The sequence below is a fragment of the Amblyomma americanum genome, chromosome 3 (assembly GCF_052857255.1).
Source record: "Amblyomma americanum isolate KBUSLIRL-KWMA chromosome 3, ASM5285725v1, whole genome shotgun sequence".
NCBI lineage: Eukaryota > Metazoa > Arthropoda > Arachnida > Ixodida > Ixodidae > Amblyomma > Amblyomma americanum.
In genome coordinates this window covers 158,678,249-158,703,405 of record NC_135499.1, presented here as the reverse complement: position 1 = coordinate 158,703,405, position 25,157 = coordinate 158,678,249, and the positions used below count along the sequence as shown (strand labels likewise).

Here is a 25,157-nt window from a genome sequence, read left to right as displayed (position 1 = left end):
CGGTGAGCGACCGGCGCTCGTTCACGGCTACAGTCAAGACGGCTGTCATGTTTTACGCCAAGGAAACGAACTGCGCGCCGGGCCGCGAGTTCGACGTTCACAACGGGCGATACAGGTGTGGCAGATGGAGCGAGGCAAAATTTTCAGCTGTCCCACGCGATGTCGTGATGTAGCTGTTTGCAAAGTGCAGGATTTCGCTGCACAACGATGTTAGAACGATGAGCTGTACGACCGCAGCAGTGATCAGGATGGCAGCGCTAGTGAGGACGATGGCGCAAGTGCGAACGAGTAGTCCAGTGACTAATACATTTTCGTTTTGGAAAATTCCCACGAGCGCTCTCGCGCGTGGCAGCCGATAGCGGCTGGAGGTAAGCGGAGGCCGCAGGATAGTGCTATCGCGTTCTATTATTAGACGTTTTTAGCATACCGGAGACGTACTAGCGGAGACGCATACTGGTTTACCGGACCCTGCCCGCGCATGCGCAGTGGCATTGTTGGTGTGAGGGGGAGCCACTGCACGTGTGCAGCCGGAGTCCAGTAAACCGGATACGCCTCCGGTATGCTAAAAACGTCTATTAATGGCCAAGCGTAAACAACCTCCAAGCTTTTTTTTTTTTTTTTTTTTCAGAAATCTAATGTGGGGGGGTCGACTTACATTAGAGTCGACTTACAATCGTGTAAGAACAGTACATTGTACAGACAAATCTCAATATAAAAAACACAGATATTATGAATTATTGGCTGTGTCAAACTGTTCTGAAATATTTTTAAGAAATACATTCAATTCTTACTTTACATATCGTACACGGCTTGACATAAAACGGATATATCAAACTGCCGAGTGCCAAGCTGTGCCCACACGAACGGCAGGTAGCAGGCTTTGCCGCACTACATGAGTGACAGGTAGTGGTGTGCCGTCAAAACCACGGTTCAGTTTATCTCGCACTTGCTAACAGTGGCACTGAAGATACAGCAGCACTGAAGATAAAGAGGCGTGAAAAGTTGGTTGCCAGGTGGATGGCACCTGTCTGCGCACCTCTAGCACCCATTGATAGCGATGGTGCAAGCTTCCCGTATTCATCCTGTGCTCACATCGATTCTCACGTAGGTGGTGAAAACAGTTTTCGTTCTGATGTCTAATCTTTCACGCGACACCACTGTATTGCGAAGAAGCCACCATAGCTGGCAGTGCTGTGCAGAAAAGCCAACCTAAATCGAGCTTCCATGCGAGTTTTTGGTTAAATTTTATATTACGAATTTTGGCTGTAATGAACTATTTTATGATTTTTTGCGACTTCTGACTGAACTTGTTAGTTGATAACATCTGGCTAGCATGTCAAAGAGACCGTTATAGCTATGTGACTACAAGCATGCTTGAATGCAAAGACAAAGTCAAGGCTAGATTTGCAATGTGGAACACATGGTCAAGGGGCTGCTTGAAGGTTCTTTTTGGCATGTTGATACGAGTAAATTAGATAAGAAACAGTTCACTGACACAATAGAGTTACACTTTCACCTGGTAAAAGTGTAACCCTACTGCAGTCACAATTGCAGTCGTAAGAAATCATCTCATTACAAAGGGTTTCTTCGGTGGCTTCAGTATCGGGTACTGCTAGCAGTCATGGGCATGAATGAACACTAGCATGGTGTCAGTTGCATGATCAGAAACATACTCACAGGAGTTTGCCTTGCAGGTGCGGCCCCCGTCAATGGAAAAGTAACCGTCCGCACATGTGCAGGCAAACGACCCAAGCGTGTTGCGACAGTAGTGCGTGCAAGGAAACTTGGTGGTGCACTCGTCCACATCTACATGAGGCAACCGAAACAGACATCTCATGTCATTTCTCAACCCCCAAAACTCTTGGTGCAAGGAAACCACGATCACTTCCACAAAACAGTAGTGCTTCCAAGTACTATCACCATGGTAACCAATTGAAGGCGCACCAACAAATGATGCATTGCTAGTTTTTACATGTTGCTGCTACGGTTCTCTTATGACAGGCAGGTTGACTTCATTTGCCGGTTCTATGAATAAATGCAGCGACTGCTCTGGAATTCCAATGAAGGCAAAGTCTGTAGCTCATGAGTCTGGGACAATGGATTGCGCTAGTCCAGCTTTACAATTTATGGCCTTCAAATACCACATTCTCAAGAACTGCAAGAACAAAACAGGACTACAAGCAACATAATGGGCATTTAATAAATATTAAGGAAAAAAAAAACAGCGACAAGAAAAACAACTCTCGGTTCACTGTGTGACACTATTGAATTCCTTGACCTTACAGTGCCTTGTTCAACCTTGAACTGCACAAAGCAATCCTCCGTGCGACTGACCTTCACAGATACGACCATCGGACTTGGGCTGAAATCCAGGACGGCAGCTGCACTTGTAGCCTATGGGACGATCCTCACAAAGCTGTGAGCAAGCGTGAATTGAAAGCTCGCACTCATTAATATCTGGAAAAAATAAAGAATAAGAAAAATTGAAGGTTGAAACTAGCCTCATTACCATCCACTACTACAACGGTGTTTAAAAGGCACACTAAAAAAAAAAAGTCCACAGCCATTTTGGGGTGTGGAAGTAATAGTAATGGCAGAACACTACAAGAAAGTGGGCACCTGAAAGTGGCGCATCACAGCTAAACCTCAATATAACGAAGTCTAAAATGAGCAGTTTAGTTCGCAATACTGAAATTTTGCTACATCGAAATTTGTCTCCTAGCATGCTAAGAATCCACTAAAACATGCTGCAGATAACTCATGAAAAAAAACCTCTATTGGTGATTAAAGTGGTCCTTTATTTCTGCCCTTTCTTTACAAGCAGCAACAGTGTTACGTGCGTCGTGCTTATGTTGCAAGCTCGCGAGCCACCACAGCATGTCTGTCATGCCAACCAGCTTGTGGCTGACAGGGACAGAGCACCCGTTTTGAGTTTTCGTTTTGCTGTCATCATCATTCTCTTGTAATTGCCCCGAGCACATCATCGACACGCCGATGCATTCTGCCACTGCTACCACTGTGACCTCATGGCGAGGCCACGGGTCAAGCCATCTGCACTCCCCCCACCACTTTTCTCCTTTCTTTCTCCATGTCAGCGAGACCGAGAAGAGTGTCCTCTAACTAATCACCAACATATGAAATGAAATCAGGCCCAACCCGCTCCTCGTTTACTGCATAAGCGCGAGTGTGTGTCTTTTTGCACACACTACGCGCATCGTCTTAGTGAGAAGCGAGGCTGTCAGGTGTGAAGCATGAGATGGGCTTCACAGCCGACGGGTGTGCCAATGGCACTGACCCTTCCAGCCTTTTTCCCAAGCTTTGGCACCTGTAAATGCGATAAACATGGCACGGCGCCTTTAAGCACAGGCAGAGTGTCACATTTGTGCCAATTTTGGGCGAGATAACGAGAGCTGCGGGCTGGCCTGGAAGGCTTCCAAGGATACACAGATGTTCATGCCAGCCTTGACCGTACTACCCCAGATGGCGTGGCTGGCAGCGTGCTCGCCACTATGATCGCCACCGTATTTGCATCTGCCTATGCACTCTGTATGTGAAAGCCAGGAGGCGCCTACTATATTACATACACGCTCCGCCCAACCATTTGTGCCTGCGATACACTTTTTCCACAGGTTCATTTCCAGCCAGCAAAGAAATTTCGCTACATTGAAAGCGTGACAAAATCTGCTTTGTTATATTGAAGCTAAATACACATGGTGTTTTATGGATGTGAAGTTATGAAAACTGGAATACTTCGTTACATCGAGGTTTAACTGTACTACAATGCAGAACTACTGAAATTAATCAATCTCACCACTGACCAAGCCATTCATTTTGGTATCCAATTGTTTAAGTTATCAAAACAATCAAAAGCTTGTTATATTCTAAACGCTCTTGGCTGTTCATTTCAGAAAAGTAGGCACACTCACTGCACTGATTTTCATCGGAGAAGTCACCACAATCATTCTCTCCATTGCACAGGAGGCTTTCATTGACACAGTTCTTGTTGGCACACAGAAAGTTGCCATCTGGGCAGGAGACACCCTTGGAACTCGGTTTGTCTGCAAAGAAAGCCAACGCAGTTACCAGTGGGTCATCAGGTAACTTTGAGTATTCACATGGTAGCAACCAGGCACAAAGACACGTTTTGAGATATGCACCAAGCTGCTGAAGGTATTCAGTAGATAACAGTATTTATAGCTGCTTTATTATTCTATAACGGATGTTTACAATTTCTGCCACTTTCTGCATTGTTGCCATTTCATAACAAGAGTGTGCATTCTTCTTACAAGATTCAAGCGTGAGCATATCGCAGTACACTTTCTCTAACTGCAGGTCTTTACCAGTCGTGAGGCTTTTTGAGCGTTGCCAGCACAGAGATGAAAAAAAAAAAAACTCGAGTACCAGAAAAGGAATCCTTTTATCTCTCAGCTAAACTCTGGCTTACACTCTGTGCTAGAACTTGAATGTGCAGTCAAGGAAAGAGGCGAAAGTTATGTTGTACCTTGTGCTGGAATCTCCATCAAAATCCATCTGTCCCTGCCGAAATCTCTTCCAAGCAAGCAAACTTGCCTCAACCTTTGTGTTGAAAACTTTTTTGAGTTTGTTCACTGAAACCTGGCTGGCTTCAATTTAGCAATGACGCCACTTCTTTATCCACCTAGGCTGGCAGAATGGCCCAATCATTTGGATGGTTCAGAATAACTAAAAATTTACCAGGTTTACTTTTTTTTAAGCTAGCAAACTATTAATGGCACGCAACTCAATACACTGAACAAGACCAGTCTTGACCAAATGCATGCAGAGCTCGATAACCACATCAATCAACAATGAGCAGTTCTGACTGAACTATTATGTGCAAGATGTCATCAGTCTTGCTTTGGGTAGCCTGGCTGCAGTGGCAATAGTCAAATAAAAAAAGATTCCACGCTGAAGACTCCCTGTTGCAGAATAGGTAGGCTGGCAATATTTTGCCTATCAACATCAGCTGTGTTTGACGAAGCAGACTGTATTGTAAAACCTGGGCTAAGATTTTTTTTTTTTTAACACAGGTGCACAGATTATCCAAAAATATGAGAGGACAGAAAATGGCGGAGGCTAAGAGAGATACTCACTACACAAGTCTGGTTTTTCGTCCGAACCGTCTCGGCAGTCATCCCAACCGTTACAGACGGTATGGTTGGAAATACAGCGGCCATTCTTGCAGGTAAACTCGTCACTCTGACACTCGTGCTTCTCTAAGTTCAGAGAAAATGAGAAAGAAAATGATAAAAAACCCATTTTTTACGCAAGCTGCGGCACTAATACTAACATACTAAATATAATGAGCATTTCTTGAGTCGCTGGCTGTGGTATGTTAAAGATGCAAGATATATTCAGAACACTGTTCACCTAGCTCTCTTCTTTCTTTCCTTCAAAGCGTCCTGCTCAGCAGCCTTTTAAAAAAATGGCGTCTTGTGAGTACCACCAATGAAATAAGAATGAAAGCCTTTCATCATCAGGTACCACCAGCTGGTTTTTTCAAGTCACATCAGTACTTTACAACATGTGCGCCACACGCATTATTTCTTGTTTGGTGCAGTAGAACCCCGCTGTTATGTTTTTCACGGGACTGCAGAAAAAAAACGTACCAGCCAAGAAACACAGTTGCCGGGAAGTGCGCATGAAAAAAAAAAGGTGCACTGTTGCCTGCCATATTTTAGTTTTTATTTTACTTCTATGTAGTAAAAGGAACATGCTTCTCTGGAATTTTCAAGGCTTTGTGGCTCTCGCGATCATTTCCATGCCCAGAATGGCCTAAATCCCCTGCGATGACTCTCTGCCTGAGAGTGGAAGAGATTCTACAGTTCGCATTGGCTCCGTCACCATTCCGCAAGCACCAAATGTTGGCTGTCAGGATGCTGGCATGAGGTGAAACACTATTACTAAGTGACATTTGTGACATAACATGTAGGAAAGCTGCCACAATTGCGACGCAGCAGCAGAGTTTGTGATGCATGAGTTTCTAAGGGAGCTTGGATGGGACTGGCTGACTGGGAAAACGCAGCACCCGGGAACATAACAGCAAGGTTCTACTGTACAAAGGCTTACGACTTTCATGGCTAGCAAAGCATACCACAGGTGCTGGGTTCGTCCGAGCCATCCTCACAGTCCTGGTCTCCATCACAGTAGAAGCTCCCCAGGATGCAGACTTGGTTGAGGCATTTGAACTCATTCTCCTTGCACTGCCGAAGAGCTGCATAAAGGCGCCAACCGCAAAGCCATCAGGTAAAGCGTAAATCTCGAAAATGCAGGCAGACAGAGGTGTGCAAGACATCAAGTGTGCTTCTGAACGCCCGAGCTGTCCTTAGTTTTACAGCATAGTAGTTAATAACGCTTGAGATCTGACATCCACTGGCAATTTGATACATATACATCGGTTCATGGGAATTAACGTCCCAAAGCGACTCAGGCTATACGGGACGATACATATACAATGGCAAAACAGACATGCACATTAGGTACACCTACATACTTCAAGGAGTGAGTGACAGTAGGAACCCACGCCACACAGGCAGAAAACTTGGCCACATTATCGACAGCACTGAGATGGAGCACTACTAGGCGGATTCAGAGGACAGGAAATTCGGAGCGCATGAGGCCACTGCACAACTGCCGGAGTCACGGAACAAGAGATTGCAAGTAATAAGCCTGTTTTCACACCCTTCTTGAAAAATACATGCCATACATTGCTGCCATGTTTTTTTCTCCTTAATTTTTGTGTGCGCTCTTAACCTTGCCTTTTTTTCTCCTATATTTACCCCCCCCCCCCCCCCCCCCCCCCCCCCCCCCCCCTCTCCTTCCACTACAAGTGAAAATCATGGTGTAAGCAAGCATGCTTGACCAATAGGATAAGGGAAGGCAAAAAGGAATATATTACAGTTTGAAATGAAATCGAACTCACTAGAGAAAAATTTTCTACATGATATGACTGCTTGCATGGTGAAAAGGCTATACTGTTTCAATATTTCAAGGAAGAAGTGAATTCAAAGATGAGTGAATCGTCCTGTGTGCAGAGCAACCCTAGCTAGCCACGTCACCCGAGTCTGTGTGAGGAGAACTCACTGCAATTGAGGCTTGGGTCCTCATCAGAGCCATCCAGGCAATCACCAGCGCCGTCACACTTCCAGTCGTTGGGGATGCACTGGCCTGTACTGTTGCACTTGAACTCGCGATCACCACATTGGCGCATTCCTGGTGGCAGTGGTAGCACATGGCACAAATTTACACAAGCATACCAAGCAAGTAAGAGGACTGCATCACATAGCCATTCATTACATGCCCCTACAAATAATATTCTGAACAAAGAACAGTGCTTTAGTGGTGGAGTGCAAGCAAGCCACTGTTTCCAGCTGCATTAATTTTATTTTTTATATACATAATGTGGCACGAACCATAGAGAAAAGGAATGAAAAAATCACTGCGGAAACATGAAAAGTAAAAGCCTAGTGCCCCTGTCACTACCTTCCGTTTACTAGGGCATAACAAAAAGTGCGTATGTAGTCACATGCAGGCTGATCCTAAAATGTCACTTAAAAACTTTGTAGGCTTGCAGCTGACAGCAAAATTCTCTGAGTAGTGCAGACGAAGTGCATTAGGAACCATGCAGTTTAAGTGAAAAATACCGGGTTTGACTCACGGCATGCTGGAGGTTCGTCAGAGCCATCTGAACAGTCGGGTTGGCCGTCGCAGCGATTCAGAAGGCTTATGCATTCACCATCAGAACACTGGAACTGGTCTCTTGCACATTTGTATTCTGAAGCAAGAGATTCAGATTCAGACCAAATATGTGTGACTATTTGTGCGATCACATTAAAGCAGTAGTCTCACAGATGGCGCAGCAAACAACAACCCAGGTACTTTTGACATAACCTTGAACACTAGTTGGCTTCAGCAAACAAAGAGGAGTACAACTAACCAGCAGAGGTTAGGTACACATGCTGAACACATTGTAGCCTGATAGCTTTTACTTATTTTTTCGGTACACATCACAATACTGGAGTTCTTAAAGCCCTCCTCCTTTCCAAGGGTGGCATCTAGTATTTCAAAGAACAACACATCAAGCAGTTTCTAGCAGTAGACTGCCCTTGTACTGTGAATAAATCGGCAGTGGACACTATAAAAACTTAAAAAACCATAAAGCATACAAATGCTAATGCAAAATATAAAAGGTGATGAAAATTAAAAAAATGGTAGATTTATGGTAGAAAGTGGTCACTGCTTGTTGTAAGTGTAAAATTGCACCCTCATCAGCTTGTACAGATCAAAATCTTCCCGGTTTTGCATCTTGGACTTCCATTATCCAAACTATATCAAGTTAATTGGCTTCCATTAGATTTACTTAATTTCAAAATTACTCTGAGGCCAGTTCTTAACGAACCTGGTTGCAGAAAAATTGTGCTCCATTCTGAATGCCTGAAAACACATGAAATTTGTTAACTTAAATACTTAGTATTAATAATTAACTGGATAAAACAGAGCTCATACTGCCACTCTCTAAGCACTACAGTTTCTGTTCTTCCCGGTATCTGACTTCCTCACAAGCCGCAATTCATAAACAAGCGGCAGGAAACAATTTTATATATCTTGGCAGTTTTGCCCTGCTTCTATATTTTTTGATGAATCCACATGAAAGAGGCCACTGAAGTTTTTTATGCGCAGGCGTGACTGTGTCTAACCTCTAGATGCACCAAATAAATTTTCATGTGCTCTACAGCTTGTTAAAGGTGGGTTTTACTGTACATCTGCAGCAAAATTAAAGGTCTCCCTGCGCTATTGCTATTGCACTCGCTGAGCGATAACCCAGCAAGCAAATCTGCTAGCCACCAGTCGCTTTACTGCGACTACAATCAAAAGAACAATTTGCGTTCTTCTTCCACTCAAAACATACACAAAAATGCTTTCATACATACATTTCAAACATAAAATCCTGCGAAGAGAATTTTTCACCAAACAGAAGTAATCGGTACGCTTACCACAGCCCTTCTCGTCCGAGCTAAGCGAACCATTCTGGCCGTCCTCACAGTCCATGTCTCGATCACAGCGCCAAGAGTCCGGAATGCACAGGCCATTCAGGCAGCGGAAGGACATGGCAGGGCAGGACACCTGTGGTGTGGCTGAAGGAGCAAGATCATTAAATCTTTTAAACACTGCCTTCAAAGTGACTGCCAACAACTGTGCACTTCCAAGACTGGCACCACAACTAGTCGCAACTAGTCAAGCATGCTGCACTTGCTCTATTAAATCCTGAGATAACAAAAAGTTACCGAGACAGAATACAACATCCTGCAACAATGTGACAATGATAACACAGTCTTTACAAAACGTCACATTATGAAGAAATGTGTTCACAAAGAATCTAGCACACCATCGAATGGTAACGAAAAGTTCAGCAGGTACATGTACAAGTTACAAAAGTTGAATGGCTCGCACCAAATTTTCCGGCGCGTAAGTCGCGTTTTTTTTCATAGCTTTTTGTAGGTGCACCTTATAATATGATGAAAAATTATGCACCACCACGCGAAATCTCTGGAGTTCTTTTTAAAACGTTATCTTATGGGTAGAATCACATAACCTACTGTAAAAGCCAGAATACAGGTCGAACTTTTTTCAAAAAACCAAGGCGAAAAAGTCAGCCACTGCTTATATACCGGTCATTGGTGGAAAAACTATAGAAGTCTTGCAACAATGGGTGGCTGAAGTCAGAAGCCTCCATCACCATCGCCATCTGCAGTAGCGCGGCGTGGCGACGTTGTCGCACAGCCATTTTGCATTTCTGTCATTGCAAAGCTATTTTGTAAAAAAGGCCGCTTTTTCACATTTCGTTTCAAAATGAACAGAAGCCGACAGCAATTCACCATCGCCTTTAAGAAAAACGCGATTGATTACGCGGAAGCTCATAGTGACCTGGCGGCAAGGCGCGAATTTCGAGCATCCAAAAAGAGCATTCAGTACTGGCGGAGGTAGAACCTGCGTATTACAACTTGCAGCAACCAGAAGAAAACATCATTTCGTGGGTGGACCGCAGCGTATCCAGAATTGGAAGTAAAGGTTGCACTGCGTGCAAGATCGCTGCCTGTGACTGCCGAATGCATCCGCGTGAATGCGGTAGAGATCGTGCGTGCCTCTAGACTCACAAGGGCGCAATTCAAGGGCTCGCCATCCTGGGTGCGGCGATTCATGAAGAGGAAGGGCTTTGCTTTACGGCGCCATACTTCTGTGTGCCAGAAACAAACACGCAGGTTGATGGGTGCAAGATACTGTTAAAAAATTGGCCGGGTGTACATACGAGTAGCATTTAAATGAAAATAAATACTGTCACCATTGTGCAACCTGTTGAGTCGCATTTGTTTCAAGGTAAGGGTGTCTCTCGGTACTTTTTCCATTAATTTTTTTTTTTTTTTCATTTTTAGAATTGGTTAGTTAGGAGGTCGACCTATATTGCGGTCCGACCTATAGTTCGGTTTTTACGGTAGGCACGGTTGGATTGAATGCGGCAGCCACTGCACCCACTACGGCCATGTTCAGGAAAGTTCATACATCAGCTCCGTAAACATCACTTCCGTTTGGATTTGCACGCATTGTGTACTGTTCTTGCCACCTGTCCAGAAAAACTGCAGTTTGCTGGGGGGTGTAACAGGTGAGACTTGCAGACCGCAAAATACGGCAGATAAATGTAGTAATGCTCCTACATCTTCTCCTCCCACATGATATACCGCATTTACACAATTGCAAGACGACCTATTCTTCAAAATTTGAAAATCTGAAGTGGGGGGGTCGACTTACAAATGAAACGAAAACATGGCACTATAAGTAAAAGCGAGACAAACGAGATATCGGGCATGCTACAGCGTGGTTGCATTTTTGCTGCGTGGCTCCGTTGCATCGCTCTTGGCGCTGGCCTTGAACAGCTGCTATCTCAATGTGCAGAACTTGCATCCCCTCCCCGCACGGGCGGCGGCCAATGGCAGCTATCGATAAGCAGCAAACTGGCACCCCACACTCCCCACACGTGGCTGCAGACTGCGGTTGCTGATAAGCGGCGGCGGCCTGATGACGTAATCGCGTTCTACGGGAAGCTCAAGCGTCCAACAAGTTTTCTTTTTTACTTTCGAATGTGCACTCGGCGCTCAAGGGAGCGTTGATAGTTGATGGAAGGGCCGCTGTTCCAATCGAAGCAGCACCCCCCCACTCGGAATGGCAGCGGTGCCAGAGTGTGTCGCTAGCTGACGGAAGAGCTGACGCCATTCATGCGTAGTTTCTCTTTGGCTTAACCGCGCTTAACAAGTTTTTAATGTAGTGCTTCGTCATTTGTGCTCCGGGTCCGTTAAGCGACTGGCGCTCGTTCACGGCTACATTCAAGATGGGTGTCATTCTTTACGCCGAAGAAATGAACTGCGCGCCGGGCCGCAAGTTCGACGGTGATACATGTGTCGCAGCTGCAGCGAGGCAAAATTTTCAGCTGTCCCACGCGATGTCGTGGTGTAGCTGTTTGCAAAGTAAGGATTTCGCTGCACAACGATGTTAGAACGATGAGCTGTAGGACCGCAGCAGTAATCACGATGGCAGCGCTAGTGCGGACAAGTAGTCCAGTGACTAATACATTTTCGTTTTGGAATATGCCCACGAGCGCTCCCGCGCGCGGCAGCCGATAGCGGCTGGAGGTAAGCGGAGGCCGCAGGATAGTGATATCGTGTTCCATTATTAGACGTTTTTAGCATACCGGAGACGTACTACCGGAGACGCATACTGGTTTACCAGACCCCGCCTGCGCATGCGCGGTGGCATTGTTGGTGTGAGGGGGAGCCACTGCGCGTGCGCAGCCAGAGTCCGGTAAACCGGTATACGCCTCCGGTACGCTAAAAACGTCTATTAATGGCCAAGCGTAAACAACCTCCAAGTTTATTAGTTTTTTTTTTCAGAAATCTGATGTGGGGAGGTCGACTTGCATTCGAGTAGACTTACAATCGTGTAAATGGTACCAGAGTCTTGCCCAAACCACTGATCACATTAGTTTCTCTAATGTCTCTGATCACATTAGTTTCATGCCAAAAGTAAAAAAAAAGAGCCAGTCACTGAACTCCATTCCTGTGTTGATACACAGAAGTGAAACCGAAGCTCTGCCTGCTATATTTTTTTCAGCTTTGTTGCCACCATTGGCATCTCTCTCACAATGAACTTTGATCAGTCGAGCTTACTGGTCTGGCAGTTTTCCTCGTCTGAGAAGTCCCAGCAGTCATTCTGGCCATCACAGATCCAGCCCAGGTGGATGCAGGCAGTTGTCCTTTCACAATTCACCAGCAGCAGATTTGGGTGCAAGGTCATTGGGTGTCTTGAGCAGTCAGGCTTGGCTGCAAGTCAACGCCAACCCTCTCAAGCCTCTGAACTAGCTGCCATGCTTTACACTAGCAACAAAAAAGTGCCTTCATAGCATACCACAACAAGCTTGCCAGTATGTAGAACTGCGTGTGGTATGGCAATATTGCACGCACTCATGCAAAAATCTGTTGGATCATATGATCTGTTGGATAAGATGTTTCCCTACAAAAAGGCTGTTTACTTAATATGGCAGGAAAAAGGAAAACAGAGCCGTTAACCATATATATATATAAATGTAAACTGTAAATAGATGATATGCGAAATGCACAGCGCCATCTCTTAGCTCTTTGAGAACTAGTCCCGCCATGTTGGTTCGATCGAGAAAACAAAAGATGGCTAGGCTTCAGGTACACGGTGAAATGCACTGTTGCGCTAAGCTATGCATTCAGTGAGGATACTACATGATGCGTGCTGGAATGTTATCACCCAGAGTGACAGAATACACCCTCCTACAACAATGTGACAATGATAATGTGATCTTTACAAAACATCGCATTATTAAGAAAGGTGTTCACAAATAATCTAGCACACCATCGAATGGTAAGAGAAACTTCAGCACGTACACGTCCAAATTAAAAAAGTTAAATAGCTAATACCAAATTTTCTGGTGTAGAGGTGACTAAGTCGCATTTTTTGTCCTCAATTTTTCGTTGGCGCGTCTTACAATATGGTGAAAAATCCTACTTTACAGCTTCTCATTTCCCACTGTTCCCACTTCAAGTTATTGATCGATTCGCTCTCGCCCTACCATAAGCTAGCCGTCCTGATTAGCTCCGCTGGTAGAGCGACTGCTCCGGTGAACCGGTGGTCCCGGGTTCGAACCCCGAACCAGGACGAATTTTTTTTAACTCGAAGTTTCTGAGAAAGCTGTATAGCTTTGCCATTGAGTAATTACTCCCTTATTACAAGCCCCAAAAATGAAAATTTTGCACTTAGCTTCCCACCTCCTCATGTATTTCATGATCTTGCCCAGAACAAAAATAAAAATAAAATTGACAGAATGAGCCACAGGAAACCTCCCCCTGGCTTCGAACCTATATAGCTGACTCTGCCCATAACTTAAGCAGACCCATTAATTTTAGTCAAACCCATAAAACAAGTGTCGCTACTACATCAAGACTTAAGATATGAGACAAATGCCCTGGACATTACGTCGTTCACAACACCTTTACTGTCCAATAACATTTTCCTCTTTTTCTGAAGACTCGTTCAGGAAATGTTACGCAGAAAGAGCTAGTAGCAACGAAATCAAATGGCCACACTTACTGCAGTTTATCTCGTCGCTAGCATCCGGACACTCGGGTTCCAAGTCGCACACAAAGTTGGATGAAATGCAGGGACCCCGTGCACACTTGAACTGATCGCCTTTGCAGGAACAGTTCAGCTCATCACTGTAATCTCCACATGCATCCAGGCCATCGCAGACACGGGCCTTGGATACACAACGGCCATTGTTACATCTGTAGAATCCTTCGGGGCAAGTCAGCATGGCTGCAAGCACATGAGAGAAAATTAAACAAGCAAACACTGTTAATGGATACCTAGGGGTAAATCAAGGAGAAACTGCTTTAAAAATGCATGCCGGGCATGCATCATTCCATGTTTATCTGTACATGTCTCATCAATATTTCAGAAACAATGCAGTCAAAGCTTATTAAAAAATTTTCAGCAGCTTGATCACAATTTACAAAGAAAACTACGGATGTGACGGGATGACACTTGCCACAATCAATCACATTTTCATCAGAACCATCAGGACATGCCAGCACGCCGTCACAGGCCAGCTCAAACGGAATGCAGGCTCCATCGCCACACTGGAACTCTGTGCTGGTGCAGTTGGCAATCCTCACTGCAAGACAGAACACCAACACCCATATTCTAATGTCATAACTAGTACCTCGAGACAAATCTCATGTGCGCAACGAATGCAGGTTTTGGTTAATCATGATTCTAAGATCTTTTTCGGCATTTCAACGTACGCAGACAAGCCTTACACTTGTGCCAAGACCCATATGAGTGCAACCAGTGTCATTTAAAAAGTAAAAACAGGCTAGATAATGCCAACAATAAAGCACTGCAAAAGTGAAGCCATCTGTGACCTTCCACTTGAATCTGCAGATTTTATGTTTTTCTGGTTTTCGATGCTCCGTAAGTAAGCTCTCCACCTACTTGGAATGTAGAATAAGCAGGCAAAGAAATGTAGCATTGAGCGCTAGACACCGGCCACTGACAAAAAGTCCTGTACATATGCTAATGCAGCAAACGGAACAAGTTAGCAAAATAAGTCAACAAAGTGATGGGACTGCAATGCTATGGTTACTTCATTGTGCAGCAGGGTGCAATGACATCAAAATTCCCCTTGCAGAGAACACCAATATACAAGCATCAAAATATACTACAAACAGCAGATGGTGGCAAAGACTTTTTTCTTAAGTCAAATTTGAACATAACAGCAACTTCAATGATCAAGATGCCATTGACTAAATGCATTAGAAGTGCTGGGCAAAACAATTGCAGCACAAATGGTGTGCAATAATTTTGTATTCAGCACGCTACTGATAACACTGCTAGGAAAGGATGCTACACATCAACATGTCACCCAAATTGATCAGGTTAAAAAATATGCCACACAACGACGGAAAGTGAATGAGCACCTTGCCCAGCTGTCCAATTACCTACAGCAGCACTCACCTGCACAGCGTCTTCCGTCTGGCATCAGAGATCGCCCTGGGAAGCACTGGCAGAAGACAGTCCCATTGGAAGCCACCACACACTGGTCCTCACAGCCGCCATTCAGTGTAGAACACGGGCTTAGCGTGCCTAGGCAGCCAAACATCAAACGCAGCAAGTTATACCTCACGCTTCAATTTCTCTACGATTATACTTTTTTCTCGCTAATGCGTTTGCCCAACGGGGCAATCGCACGTGTTGCATCACATTGGCGTATGTTGTACCCCACAAACTCGTTCTAACCTGTTCTGACCTCTTCTTTCAACAATGTAGCCGACTTGGGTGCACACAGTTCAACCAATCAGATGTGCCGAGTAGTCACATGATCTACGAACAGGGGAAATGCGCTGCTCAAACGCATCCGTTGTACCCCACGAATCTCTCTTTGCCTGCTCTGTCCTCCTCCTCCTTCTAAGGAATGCTTTCACTCTCTTCCTGTCATCCTCCTTCAACTTTTCCTTCTCACCATCTTACATGTAACAACGATTACAACGTCACACAACCTAGGGATTGGGCGCTTTGCAGCTGCGCTGTGTAGAACAGCCTAAGGTATATTTAAGAAAGCAGGACTCACAGTCGTTGGTGTCATTGGCCACTGCAATGATGCCCATCGGCCGCACCACGTTTTTGCGCAGCACCACAACATCGGCACCTGTATGCTTGTTGGCACGCAGGACGGCATGTGCCACCCAGTCAGTCCAGAACACAAAGTCCCCATACACAGCCAAGTCAAAAGGATGCTGCGGGTGCTCGCTCAGCAACACCTGCAAAATTGATGCGCGAGTGTTGGGATGCAAACTCCGAGCCCCCAATATCAGCAGACATCTTGTGCATAAAAAAAAAAAAACTAAAGAGGTTCACTAGACGCCTCAGGAGAGAATGCCACAGAAATCTTTAGCAGGAAAGGTACAGCTGAATCTGACTTCTCCTCCCCTAAGTAAAATGAGTTAAAGATATCACTATTTCCTTTTTAGAATATTTTCTGAGAATTCAGCCCTTTAAAATTTTGGCAAAAGTTCCGCTAGGTCCCTTCACAAGTGCTCCAGTCATGTAGATCAGCACTGCGCCACACTTGAGCAGTGAGGGTGCACTTAAGGAATACAGTTTCACGAATCAAACACCTGGAAATCACAGCAGTCAAAGCTCAGGTAGCCTATAAGGTAGCAGCTATGTGCTCGATTAGCAAAAACTTGTAAAGATTAAAACCATTTTTTTTTTCTCAGCCCAGTTTCACGATGTCAGAGTTTGCTAACTCACATGACGATCCCCGCCATTGAAATCACAGCGTTCAATCTTGTCAAGTCGTGCGTCAGACCAGTACAGCTTCTGCAGCTGGTGATCGATTGCAATGCCATTGGGCATGCGAATGTCAGTTGTGATGATAGACTCCAGCTCATAGCCGTTGAGGTACGACTTCTGGATGCTTGGGTGGTGGCTGTTCCAGTTGGTCCAGAAGACCCGCCTGCATCGCAAAAGCCAAACCACCCTGCTCATTCCAGTTCTATGTATACTACATGCGCACAGTATAGCCGGAGTAAGCAAATGAGAAGCCTTTTTCACAGTGTTAATTTTAGAACACCTGCTAGTTTGCTTGCAAAATTATATGGACATTAAAAAGGATATCTTCACCTGCTAGTTTGCTTGCAAAATTATATGGACATTAAAAAGGATATCTTTCAAGTGGTAAAAATGCGCTACTAGTAAGCTTGCTGTCAGTGCAGTGAAAAATTCCACCCAGCATCTCTTTTTGGACGCTGAAATGATACAAGTGATCTCGTTTCTTTACAACCAAATGACTGCAGAAAGATCATTAAAGCAAGGAATCAAATTCCAAATTGACTAAACATCAGCTGAAGTACAAATCACCATAAACTTTCAGCTCAAGCTCCATAACAGCAAAACCTTAGCAAAGGCCATTCATTGCGAATCCTTTGTCAGGAATTATTATGTTATTTTCCTTCTCTGCTTTTGAGCACCCCACTCAGAGCCACATCTACCTTAAACCACTCAAAGAGCCGCCATTCAGCAAGGAGACATATTGGGTATGCAGGTTCTAAAAATCTGGATACACTCGAGCCTATACATTGCTATTAATGCCCGTTTTTATATGTAGCAACAAGACATTTCTTTATGGCAAATAAACACACACTATTATTGTAATAAAAACTGCCTTTTCATAAGTGTGCCCTTTTTACATACAGGGTCGTCCACTCTTGGAGTGAACATGGGTGTGCGTAGCCGTGCTCCATGGCGCGCCAGATCATCTGGCTTGGCTGCACGTTTAAGCGAAGTGGTGCAGGCAGAAAGGGACCTACAGGCAGTGCTCCACGTCATCTGCTACAGCGCTCGAGCACAGAACTCGCTGCAGAAGATGACACGAAGCACCTCCCTCAGCTCCCTCTACACCTGCGGCCACTTGAGTTCGATCTGTGGCCACGCCGAATGTTCTGCCGCACTGCGGAGTGCAGCCACACGCTCCTGCATTCAGCACAAGAGTGAACAACCCTGTCCTTACGCATTTACGGCCTTTCTATGTGCATGTTTCAGCCACCTAATGGTTTTCACTTTGCAGACAGGTCCACATTGAATCTTAGCATTGCGTATTTTGCAATAAAACACAAAACTGTTCTATTTCAGAGACTAAAAACAGTTTCACGCTTGTATTCAGAAGTGTGGCAAGCCAAGGTTGTGTTAAAACTGCTAGCCAAGGAGGAGATGATGGGACGAGGGAGCTCACTTGATGCAGCTGCTGACGACAATTCCCCGAGGCTTGTCTTCGGTGCCCAGCTTGACAATCTTCTCTGGAAGGGCGGTTGGGTCAGAAAGGCTGACTCGGCCGACAGAGGCATCCCTGTGGCTGGTCCAATACAGTTCGTTGTTGACAGGCTCGTAAGCTAGGCCTTCGACTGAACCTTGCTCTGCAAATGTAACAAATTAACACAAAACTGATAAGCAGCTCCCTGTGAACTCCCTTTTTACTGAACTCTGTGAGCACAACACTATCCAAACAACAAACACATGCCAAGTGTACATCCCAGGCAGTGATGTCAAACCACAATGAACATGAAACAGTGTAGGAGTACAGTAAAACCTCGTTAATTTGAAATCGCTTAATTCGAACTGACGGCCGGGTCCCGGCAAAGCCCTGTGTATTTCAATGGGTCAAAACTCCCGATAATTCGAATATGCCGGTATCCACGTCAATTAATTCGAACTAGGCGCCGATGGCTGGCATTGCTCCTCGCATATAGAAGTCACCTCGTAGCAAATACAATGCGCTGAAAATTAAAAAAAAATGCAGAATGATGAGAAAAAAAATAAGCCAGCACGCACGAGGTGAGACGTGAATTTCGTTGCCCGAACCAACCCTCCGGTGCATGCCGTAGCAGGTTTTCGCTGCCGGAGCGTCGAAGCATTGGCTTGTCTATTTTTGGCTGACGCGCGGTCATGCGGGTAGCCACCCTACCGCGGGCGCTGCCTATGCTCCGGCCTCGGTGGCTCCGGCGCAAGCCGTTGCAGGTTTCCGCTGCGCCGAGGCAGTCGTGACCATTGGAGACGCACGCGACCATGGAGGAAAAAAGTACTCGGGAGAGGCGGTTACGTCACATTTTTTTGAAGCCGCGCTTTTTTTCTGATGGAAATAAACGTTTCAATCAAGCGGGCCTCCCCTCCCCGTTCCCCCGCTTCCCTCTACTTGGGCGCCGTCCCAGCGCGCCTGCCCATGCAGCAGACGACGCCGCTGCGCCCAGCGTTCTATTGGCTGCGCCGTCGGCTAAACTCTCCCAGTAGCCCTTGCGAGAACGCGTGACTTCCGGTACCCTTTTATTGTGCAGCTCGGGAAGCGAAGACTTTCCTTTCCTTCATCCTGCACGCAGCACCCGGCCCCTCTTGCGCCTAGTCTTTGTTGCCGCGGTGTCTAGCGAAGTTTGTGTTGCGTGATATTCCTCGTTTGTTTGGTATCTCGCTGGTGACGTCTCATCGACTGTGGCAATCATGGCAAACCGAGGAAAGTACTCCGCAAAGGATTTGAAGACGAAGGCGGAGATATTACAGGAGGTCGAACGTGGTCTCCTAACAAAGACAGCGATCGCAGAGAAGTTTGCAGTCAAGAAAAGCACGCTGTCCACATACCTCAAGAACAAGGACTCGATCTTCAATGCGTATCAAAGGGAGATGGAGCCCTCGCGGAAACGACTAAGAACATCGGCTCATCCAGAGATGGAGGATGCTGTAATGGCATGGATTAAGGACGTTCGCAGCAGGAACATTCCGCTAAGTGGACCAATAATTTCTGCAAAGGCAGTGGACTTCGCCAGCCAGATGGGCATAAGTGACTTCAGCGCGTCGGAAGGCTGGTTGTCGCGTTTCAAGGCCCATCACGGACTTACGTTTAAAAGCGTTTGTGGAGAGGCAGCCGCAGTCGATGAAGAAACGTGTCAAAATTGGATCTCAGGTCAACTAAAGGACTACCTTGCCAATTACTCGCTCAGCGATGTGTTCAATGCAGATGAAACCGCGCTTTATTTTAAGTTGCTGCCGAACAAGACTGTCAGTTACAAAGGCGACACGTGTTCAGGCGGGAAGAGAACCAAGGAAAGAGTGAAGGTGTTGGTGTGCGCAAACGCGACTGGCACGGAACGGTGCCGCTTGCTAGTTATAAACAAAGCAGCGAAGCCTCGCTGCTTTAAAGGGCTAAAAACTCTCCCTGTTGATTATACTTTCAACAGAAAGTCGTGGATGACGCGAGCAATTTTCACGGATTGGCTGCGCACACTCGACAGGAAGTTCGCGGCACAGAACAGGAATGTTCTGTTGTTTGTCGACAACTGTTCAGCCCATTGCGACATCAGCGGACTGAAGGCGATCCCTCTGGCATTTCTGCCGAAAAACACTACGGCTGTGCTGCAGCCTATGGACCTTGGGGTTATTAAAAACCTCAAAACACTGTACAGGCGCCACCTCCTAGAGCGGATTCTTGTGTGTATGGACAGCGGCAAATCGTACGACGTCAATCTCCTCGGAGCCTGCCACATGCTGGCAACAGCGTGGAATGCTGTCAAGGCGGACACAGTCGCGAACTGTTACCGAAAGTGCGGCTTCATTGAAGGCCCAGAAGCCTGCAGCACGGCAGAGCTGGATGCTCAGTGTGATGACTCCGTCGCGCTGCACCCTGCCTACACTGCTTTATCGGAGGGTGTTGACTTCCAGAGCTTCGTAGACGTTGACAGCAGCGTGGAGACATCGGGGCCGTTAAGCGATGCCGAGATTATTGAAGCAGCCTGCGGTGACCAGATGTTGCACAACTCGGGCGCAGCGAGCACAGCTGACAGTGACGACGAGTCCGACGGAGGCGACGATCCATTGCCACCCCCGAGTGCATGTGAAACAGCGTCAGCACTCGATCTGGCTGCGCGCTACTTCTCCGCCGATGATAATTCGGACGCTGCGTTGGAGCTGTTGGGCAAGTTGCAGACAATGCTTGTCGAGTCACGGCAAAGAAAACGAAAACAAATGTGCATCACCGATTATTTTTCTCTTTGATATGCTTTGCCAATCTGCTGTTAATAAACGTTTTTGAAGCATAGTGTCATATTTAATCATTAAGCTTGCTGCTTACGCGAATGCATTTTGATGTTAGCTCCAACCGCATAAACAAATGAACTTTATTTCCTTCGACATTCGGGCTCTATGATTTTAATTCGCGCAATCGCCCGCCGCAAATGTGTAGTAGCGCGTAGTAAGAGATAACGATCTCAGATATGCCTGTTTTAGCTTCGGCCCGTGCTGCCGGGCGTGATGGCCGCTTTTTTTAGCGCCCGCTCGTTAATTCAAACTCCGCTTAATTCGAACAATTTTCCGGTCCCCCTCGAGTTCGAATTAACGAGGTTTTACTGTACTTCCTATCTTGCTCATCATGCTGGGAGCAGCCTGCTGAGGGAGTGTTCGCACCTGAGAGAGACAGAGGTTGTGCGACTGTTCTGGCAAATTTGTTGCTGTTGTGATAGACATTTACAAAGTGCTGACTTCAAATCAGTGTTTACAGTATGCCTACAACGAATAATGCTTATTCAGTGAAGGGGACCAAAGACGCACAAAACCTTTGAAGTGCTTGCAATGCACCATAATGGTAAAGTCCATGTTAGAAGTCCATCCGTCACACAAAAAAAATAGCTGTCTGCAATTTTTTCTTTACCTTATTGCTCTTGTATTTTTGGTGTATGTGACAACAACAACAAAAAAGCACTAATTTCTGGTCAGCACTTTGTTCATGTCAGTTTCTTTCAATCACACCTGTGCATCACTTTCCAAACTTGCATACAATGAGCCACAGAGCCGGAGCATGCAATCCATGAAAGGAGTCTGCTTGCATGCTATGGCAGTTCAAGAGCAGTATATAGTATATAAAAAAAGAGCGAATATGCTTACTCTGTACAAGGACAGTGTGGCCAGAGCCATTGAAGTGAACACTGTTGATACTGCCGCGCTGGATGTCCGAGTAGAAGATTCGGCGCTCAGAGTAGTCAAAAGCAAGGCCAATGATGTTGCGCATAAACTCCGAGCTGGAGATGCTCGGAAATGGAGCGTTCAGATTGGTCTCATCCATCATGTGAATGCTGTCTATGGTGCGCACCCGTGAGAACATGACAAATGCCTCATAATCTGCACAGGGAGAACAACATAAAAAGAAAAATCAAACCCCTACTAAAAACAACATAAAAAATATAAAAGTGGTGCTTTCAAAGTATCTAGAGATTTTCCACTCTGAAGTTGCATTGAAGTAGCCTTGACCCGAAGAACTTGAAGAAAGTTTTCAAACTGCAATACTTGGTGCGTACTACTGTGATAACAGCCATGATTTAACTCATTTTGCACAAAAATGTCTAAAATGCGACCGAAATCAGATAAAGCTTGAGGTCTAATAGGCCTAATCTACGGCCTTCATTTTCCCAGTCTTCTCAAAGCAAACAGAGTCAAGCCATTGGTGTGCATACTAAAAGCAAAAGGAGTGGAAAAACAAAAACACTCTATATAAATATTAATGCAAGACAATTTTCAGCTTAAATTAGTGCTTGATCTCCATTTCAAATGGATACGATTTTCTCAAAAAGACCATAATTTCACTCAAAGAATATTTTTTGCTACATGCACAATCCTCTTGTCTATAATTTTAAACAGTGAATGAAAAGTTGCAACCATGAACACTTTTTCTCTGCAAATATTACTCATTGGACCTCAAAGCACAGGCAGTTATGCAAACTCTGAAAACACACAAGAACAAACAAGTAATTATGTAAAGCACTTTCCAAGCAGCCATGTCTCCTAGGAGAAAGAAAATGCAACTAGCAGCTGGCTGTTCTAACCTCCAAGACAAGACACCTTCTGCGCTTCTGTTCAAACAACTTCCCAAGAAACATTTAATCATGCAAACCCTTAAAACAATAACCTCTAATCAATGTAGCCAGCTTGAATAACTTGCAGTGAAGTGATATTAAAGCATCACTTGAAAAAAGCCCTTGCATAGCAATACAGTAGAACGCCTTTATAGTAAAGTGACTCGGACCAGCAAAAACCTTTACTATACCAGGGCCCTCACTATATCAGTTGTTGGTGATGGCGTGGCTCTGAGGATGCTCTTTGGTAATTAATTGGCTACTGACGAAACACAGTGTTGGTTTATAAAAGAAAGACAAATACCTTCCATCCTGCTCTTATTGTACCTTTATGTGATAATTATTTATTTTAAGCCATCACATTTCATGTTATTGCGTTTCGCACTAGTTTAAGTCTAGAGGAAGTACCGCATTTGCACTAATACAATGCGATTATGAATATAACACGAGTTTGATTTCAATTGAAAACAAAAGGTTTGCGTGAACAGGGCGTCATTTTCTGCAGCCTCAGCATCATTTAAGAGGCAGCAGTTCAGAAACGCACATGACACAGTCGAGGCGCAGTGGTACCACTCACGCAATGCCGCCATGCCACCATTTATTGCCACCGCTTTCTGCTGCCGTGCTGTGAATGTTTGCCCATTTCTTCTCTTCCCTACTCTTCATTGCATTTTTACTGTCTTTCCTTTCTCAGCGACCAGTGCCTCCTCCTCTCTGCATTCATAGCCAGCTTTACCTTTTTTTTTTTTCGTGCGCGCCGCGCGCTTTGCCTTACGGCCCCATGGACTTGAAAAAGTCGGCTTCTCCACACTGCTTCCGAGCTTAGCGGTGAAGCTATCTTAAGAGCACCGTTTTATTGTCTTCGGCAAGCATTTGTCTCCGAATGTCGGCCTCGCATGTGCCGCGTTGTCATCATTCCGCAGGAGGTACGTCGCCACGGCCAGACGCTCATTAACTATGGCGTTTTCTTTTTTCAAAAAAAAAAATTACTATAACCAAAAAAAAAAAAGTGCAGTCATCTTTAGGACGTGAAATGGGACCGCAGTTTCACTTTACTATATCCGAGTTTACTATAGCAGGGTTCTACTGTATTGAAAAAGCCCTGCTGATAGGATTTCCAAATACAACACCATAAGCTGCCTAAAGGAAGCACTACATCAAGAGCAAAACTGCACAGAACAAATCAACATAAAGAATGTGGCTTATCACAGTAGTCAGGATGGTCTCACTTAGAAGACAGGGACAGGTAAAGTATTAAACAAGAGCCAACCTTGACAAGTGCGTCCATCGGGCGCCACACGGCCATGGGAACAGGCACAGGTGTGGCCATTGTCTCCCTTATAGAGACACAGCTCCTGGCATCCCCCATTGCCCAAGCTGCATGGGTTGTTTGTTTCTGCAGACCACCAACAAATAAAACCAGTCAAGCTCTTGGTTAATGTCATTCCATCACATGAGAGCATACAAACCAGGAAATAACAGTGTTACATACAGAACGTTTAATGTTCCATGTCTTTCACATAAGGAGGGGCAGCCTACTTATGAGCTCCCCTTGACTGTCCTTCTCATGCAGACAGCTAATCACTCAAAATTTAAAACCCATTAGGGGACACATTCAGCAGACGGTCCAGCTGTTGCATAAACACTTGAAATCTCATTCAATACTTTGTTGTGATGCCGCTTAAACAATCGGCAGCCATTATTTTCTTCAAACGCCCAGGCAGCACACAGTTCTCTATGTTATGATTTATTTCTCAAGTGTGGACTATTGCCTCGAGCATTGAGGTACCTTATGAATCGAACCTGACCAGCACCTCTGCAGGAAATATTAGCTGGCTACTGCCACTAACATCTTTCATAACATAAGACAAATTTGGGACAAGAAAAAAGGAAACGCGCATATTGCAGTGGCAGCATTGACATATAACAGCATACTCCTGACCTGTTTGCACAGCACATTTTTTTTTCTTTTCATGATCAGAAAGTCCCTCTAAAGTCCGTTATACTTGTGCCACATGTATGTAAGTAATCGCATTAAGTGCTTGATGATTAATGTTTGGTCACTAAACACACATAACACGGACCATAAATGGCAATTTCTTACTTATAAACAAAACAAAATATTTGGACAAAGACTGCAGCAAGCCAACATTTATAAAAGGCTAGAGCTAAGTTAAGTTAATTAAGTTGCTGTTAATTTGCTATCAATGTACAAAATAATATTGTGGATTCAAATTGTCAATAAACTTGCAAACAAAAAAGGCATGGTTTAATCCAAACTAATGGGGTAGTAACACCACTAACTGACCTCGCTTTGGTCGCCTGTGGAACACCTGCAGATCCTTGATGGAGTCAGTCAAATGACTCACTAGCATTTCCTCAAGACCCGGGTCATGCTTCTTGACGCGGAAAATTGACCCATCTTCACGGTGGCTGGAAGCAAACATGGCATCCTTTTATGCAGCACCATCCACAGATCCACAGCAAGAAAATACTTTAGGTAAGCGCAGAGTCCCCCAATATTGCCCCAAAATGTGTAGAGATGCCTGCCCCATAAAAAGTGAACAACTCTACATATAGTTTATTGATAAACAGATCTTCCCATTTTTTATGTGCCCCTCT

At 45.2% G+C, this 25,157-nt stretch overlaps 1 protein-coding gene across 2 annotated transcripts in view; it reads right to left on the bottom strand.

Moving 5' to 3' along the window:
• LRP1 (LDL receptor protein 1) overlaps positions 1 to 25,157 on the bottom strand; it is a 116,585-nt gene that overhangs the window by 41,820 nt on the left and 49,608 nt on the right. For both annotated transcript variants that reach the window (XM_077658528.1, XM_077658530.1), the window contains 18 exons: positions 24,844 to 24,968; positions 23,806 to 23,931; positions 21,571 to 21,804; positions 17,882 to 18,062; positions 16,402 to 16,606; positions 15,719 to 15,908; positions 15,106 to 15,234; positions 14,138 to 14,263; positions 13,681 to 13,905; positions 12,234 to 12,386; positions 9,012 to 9,152; positions 7,676 to 7,792; positions 7,102 to 7,230; positions 6,113 to 6,232; positions 5,112 to 5,234; positions 3,927 to 4,058; positions 2,335 to 2,457; positions 1,678 to 1,806 (listed from right to left, as the gene is read on the bottom strand). In XM_077658528.1, coding sequence (XP_077514654.1) covers positions 1,678 to 1,806; positions 2,335 to 2,457; positions 3,927 to 4,058; positions 5,112 to 5,234; positions 6,113 to 6,232; positions 7,102 to 7,230; positions 7,676 to 7,792; positions 9,012 to 9,152; positions 12,234 to 12,386; positions 13,681 to 13,905; positions 14,138 to 14,263; positions 15,106 to 15,234; positions 15,719 to 15,908; positions 16,402 to 16,606; positions 17,882 to 18,062; positions 21,571 to 21,804; positions 23,806 to 23,931; positions 24,844 to 24,968 — 2,708 coding nt within the window. The remainder of the gene's footprint in view (positions 1 to 1,677; positions 1,807 to 2,334; positions 2,458 to 3,926; positions 4,059 to 5,111; positions 5,235 to 6,112; positions 6,233 to 7,101; positions 7,231 to 7,675; positions 7,793 to 9,011; positions 9,153 to 12,233; positions 12,387 to 13,680; positions 13,906 to 14,137; positions 14,264 to 15,105; positions 15,235 to 15,718; positions 15,909 to 16,401; positions 16,607 to 17,881; positions 18,063 to 21,570; positions 21,805 to 23,805; positions 23,932 to 24,843; positions 24,969 to 25,157) is intronic.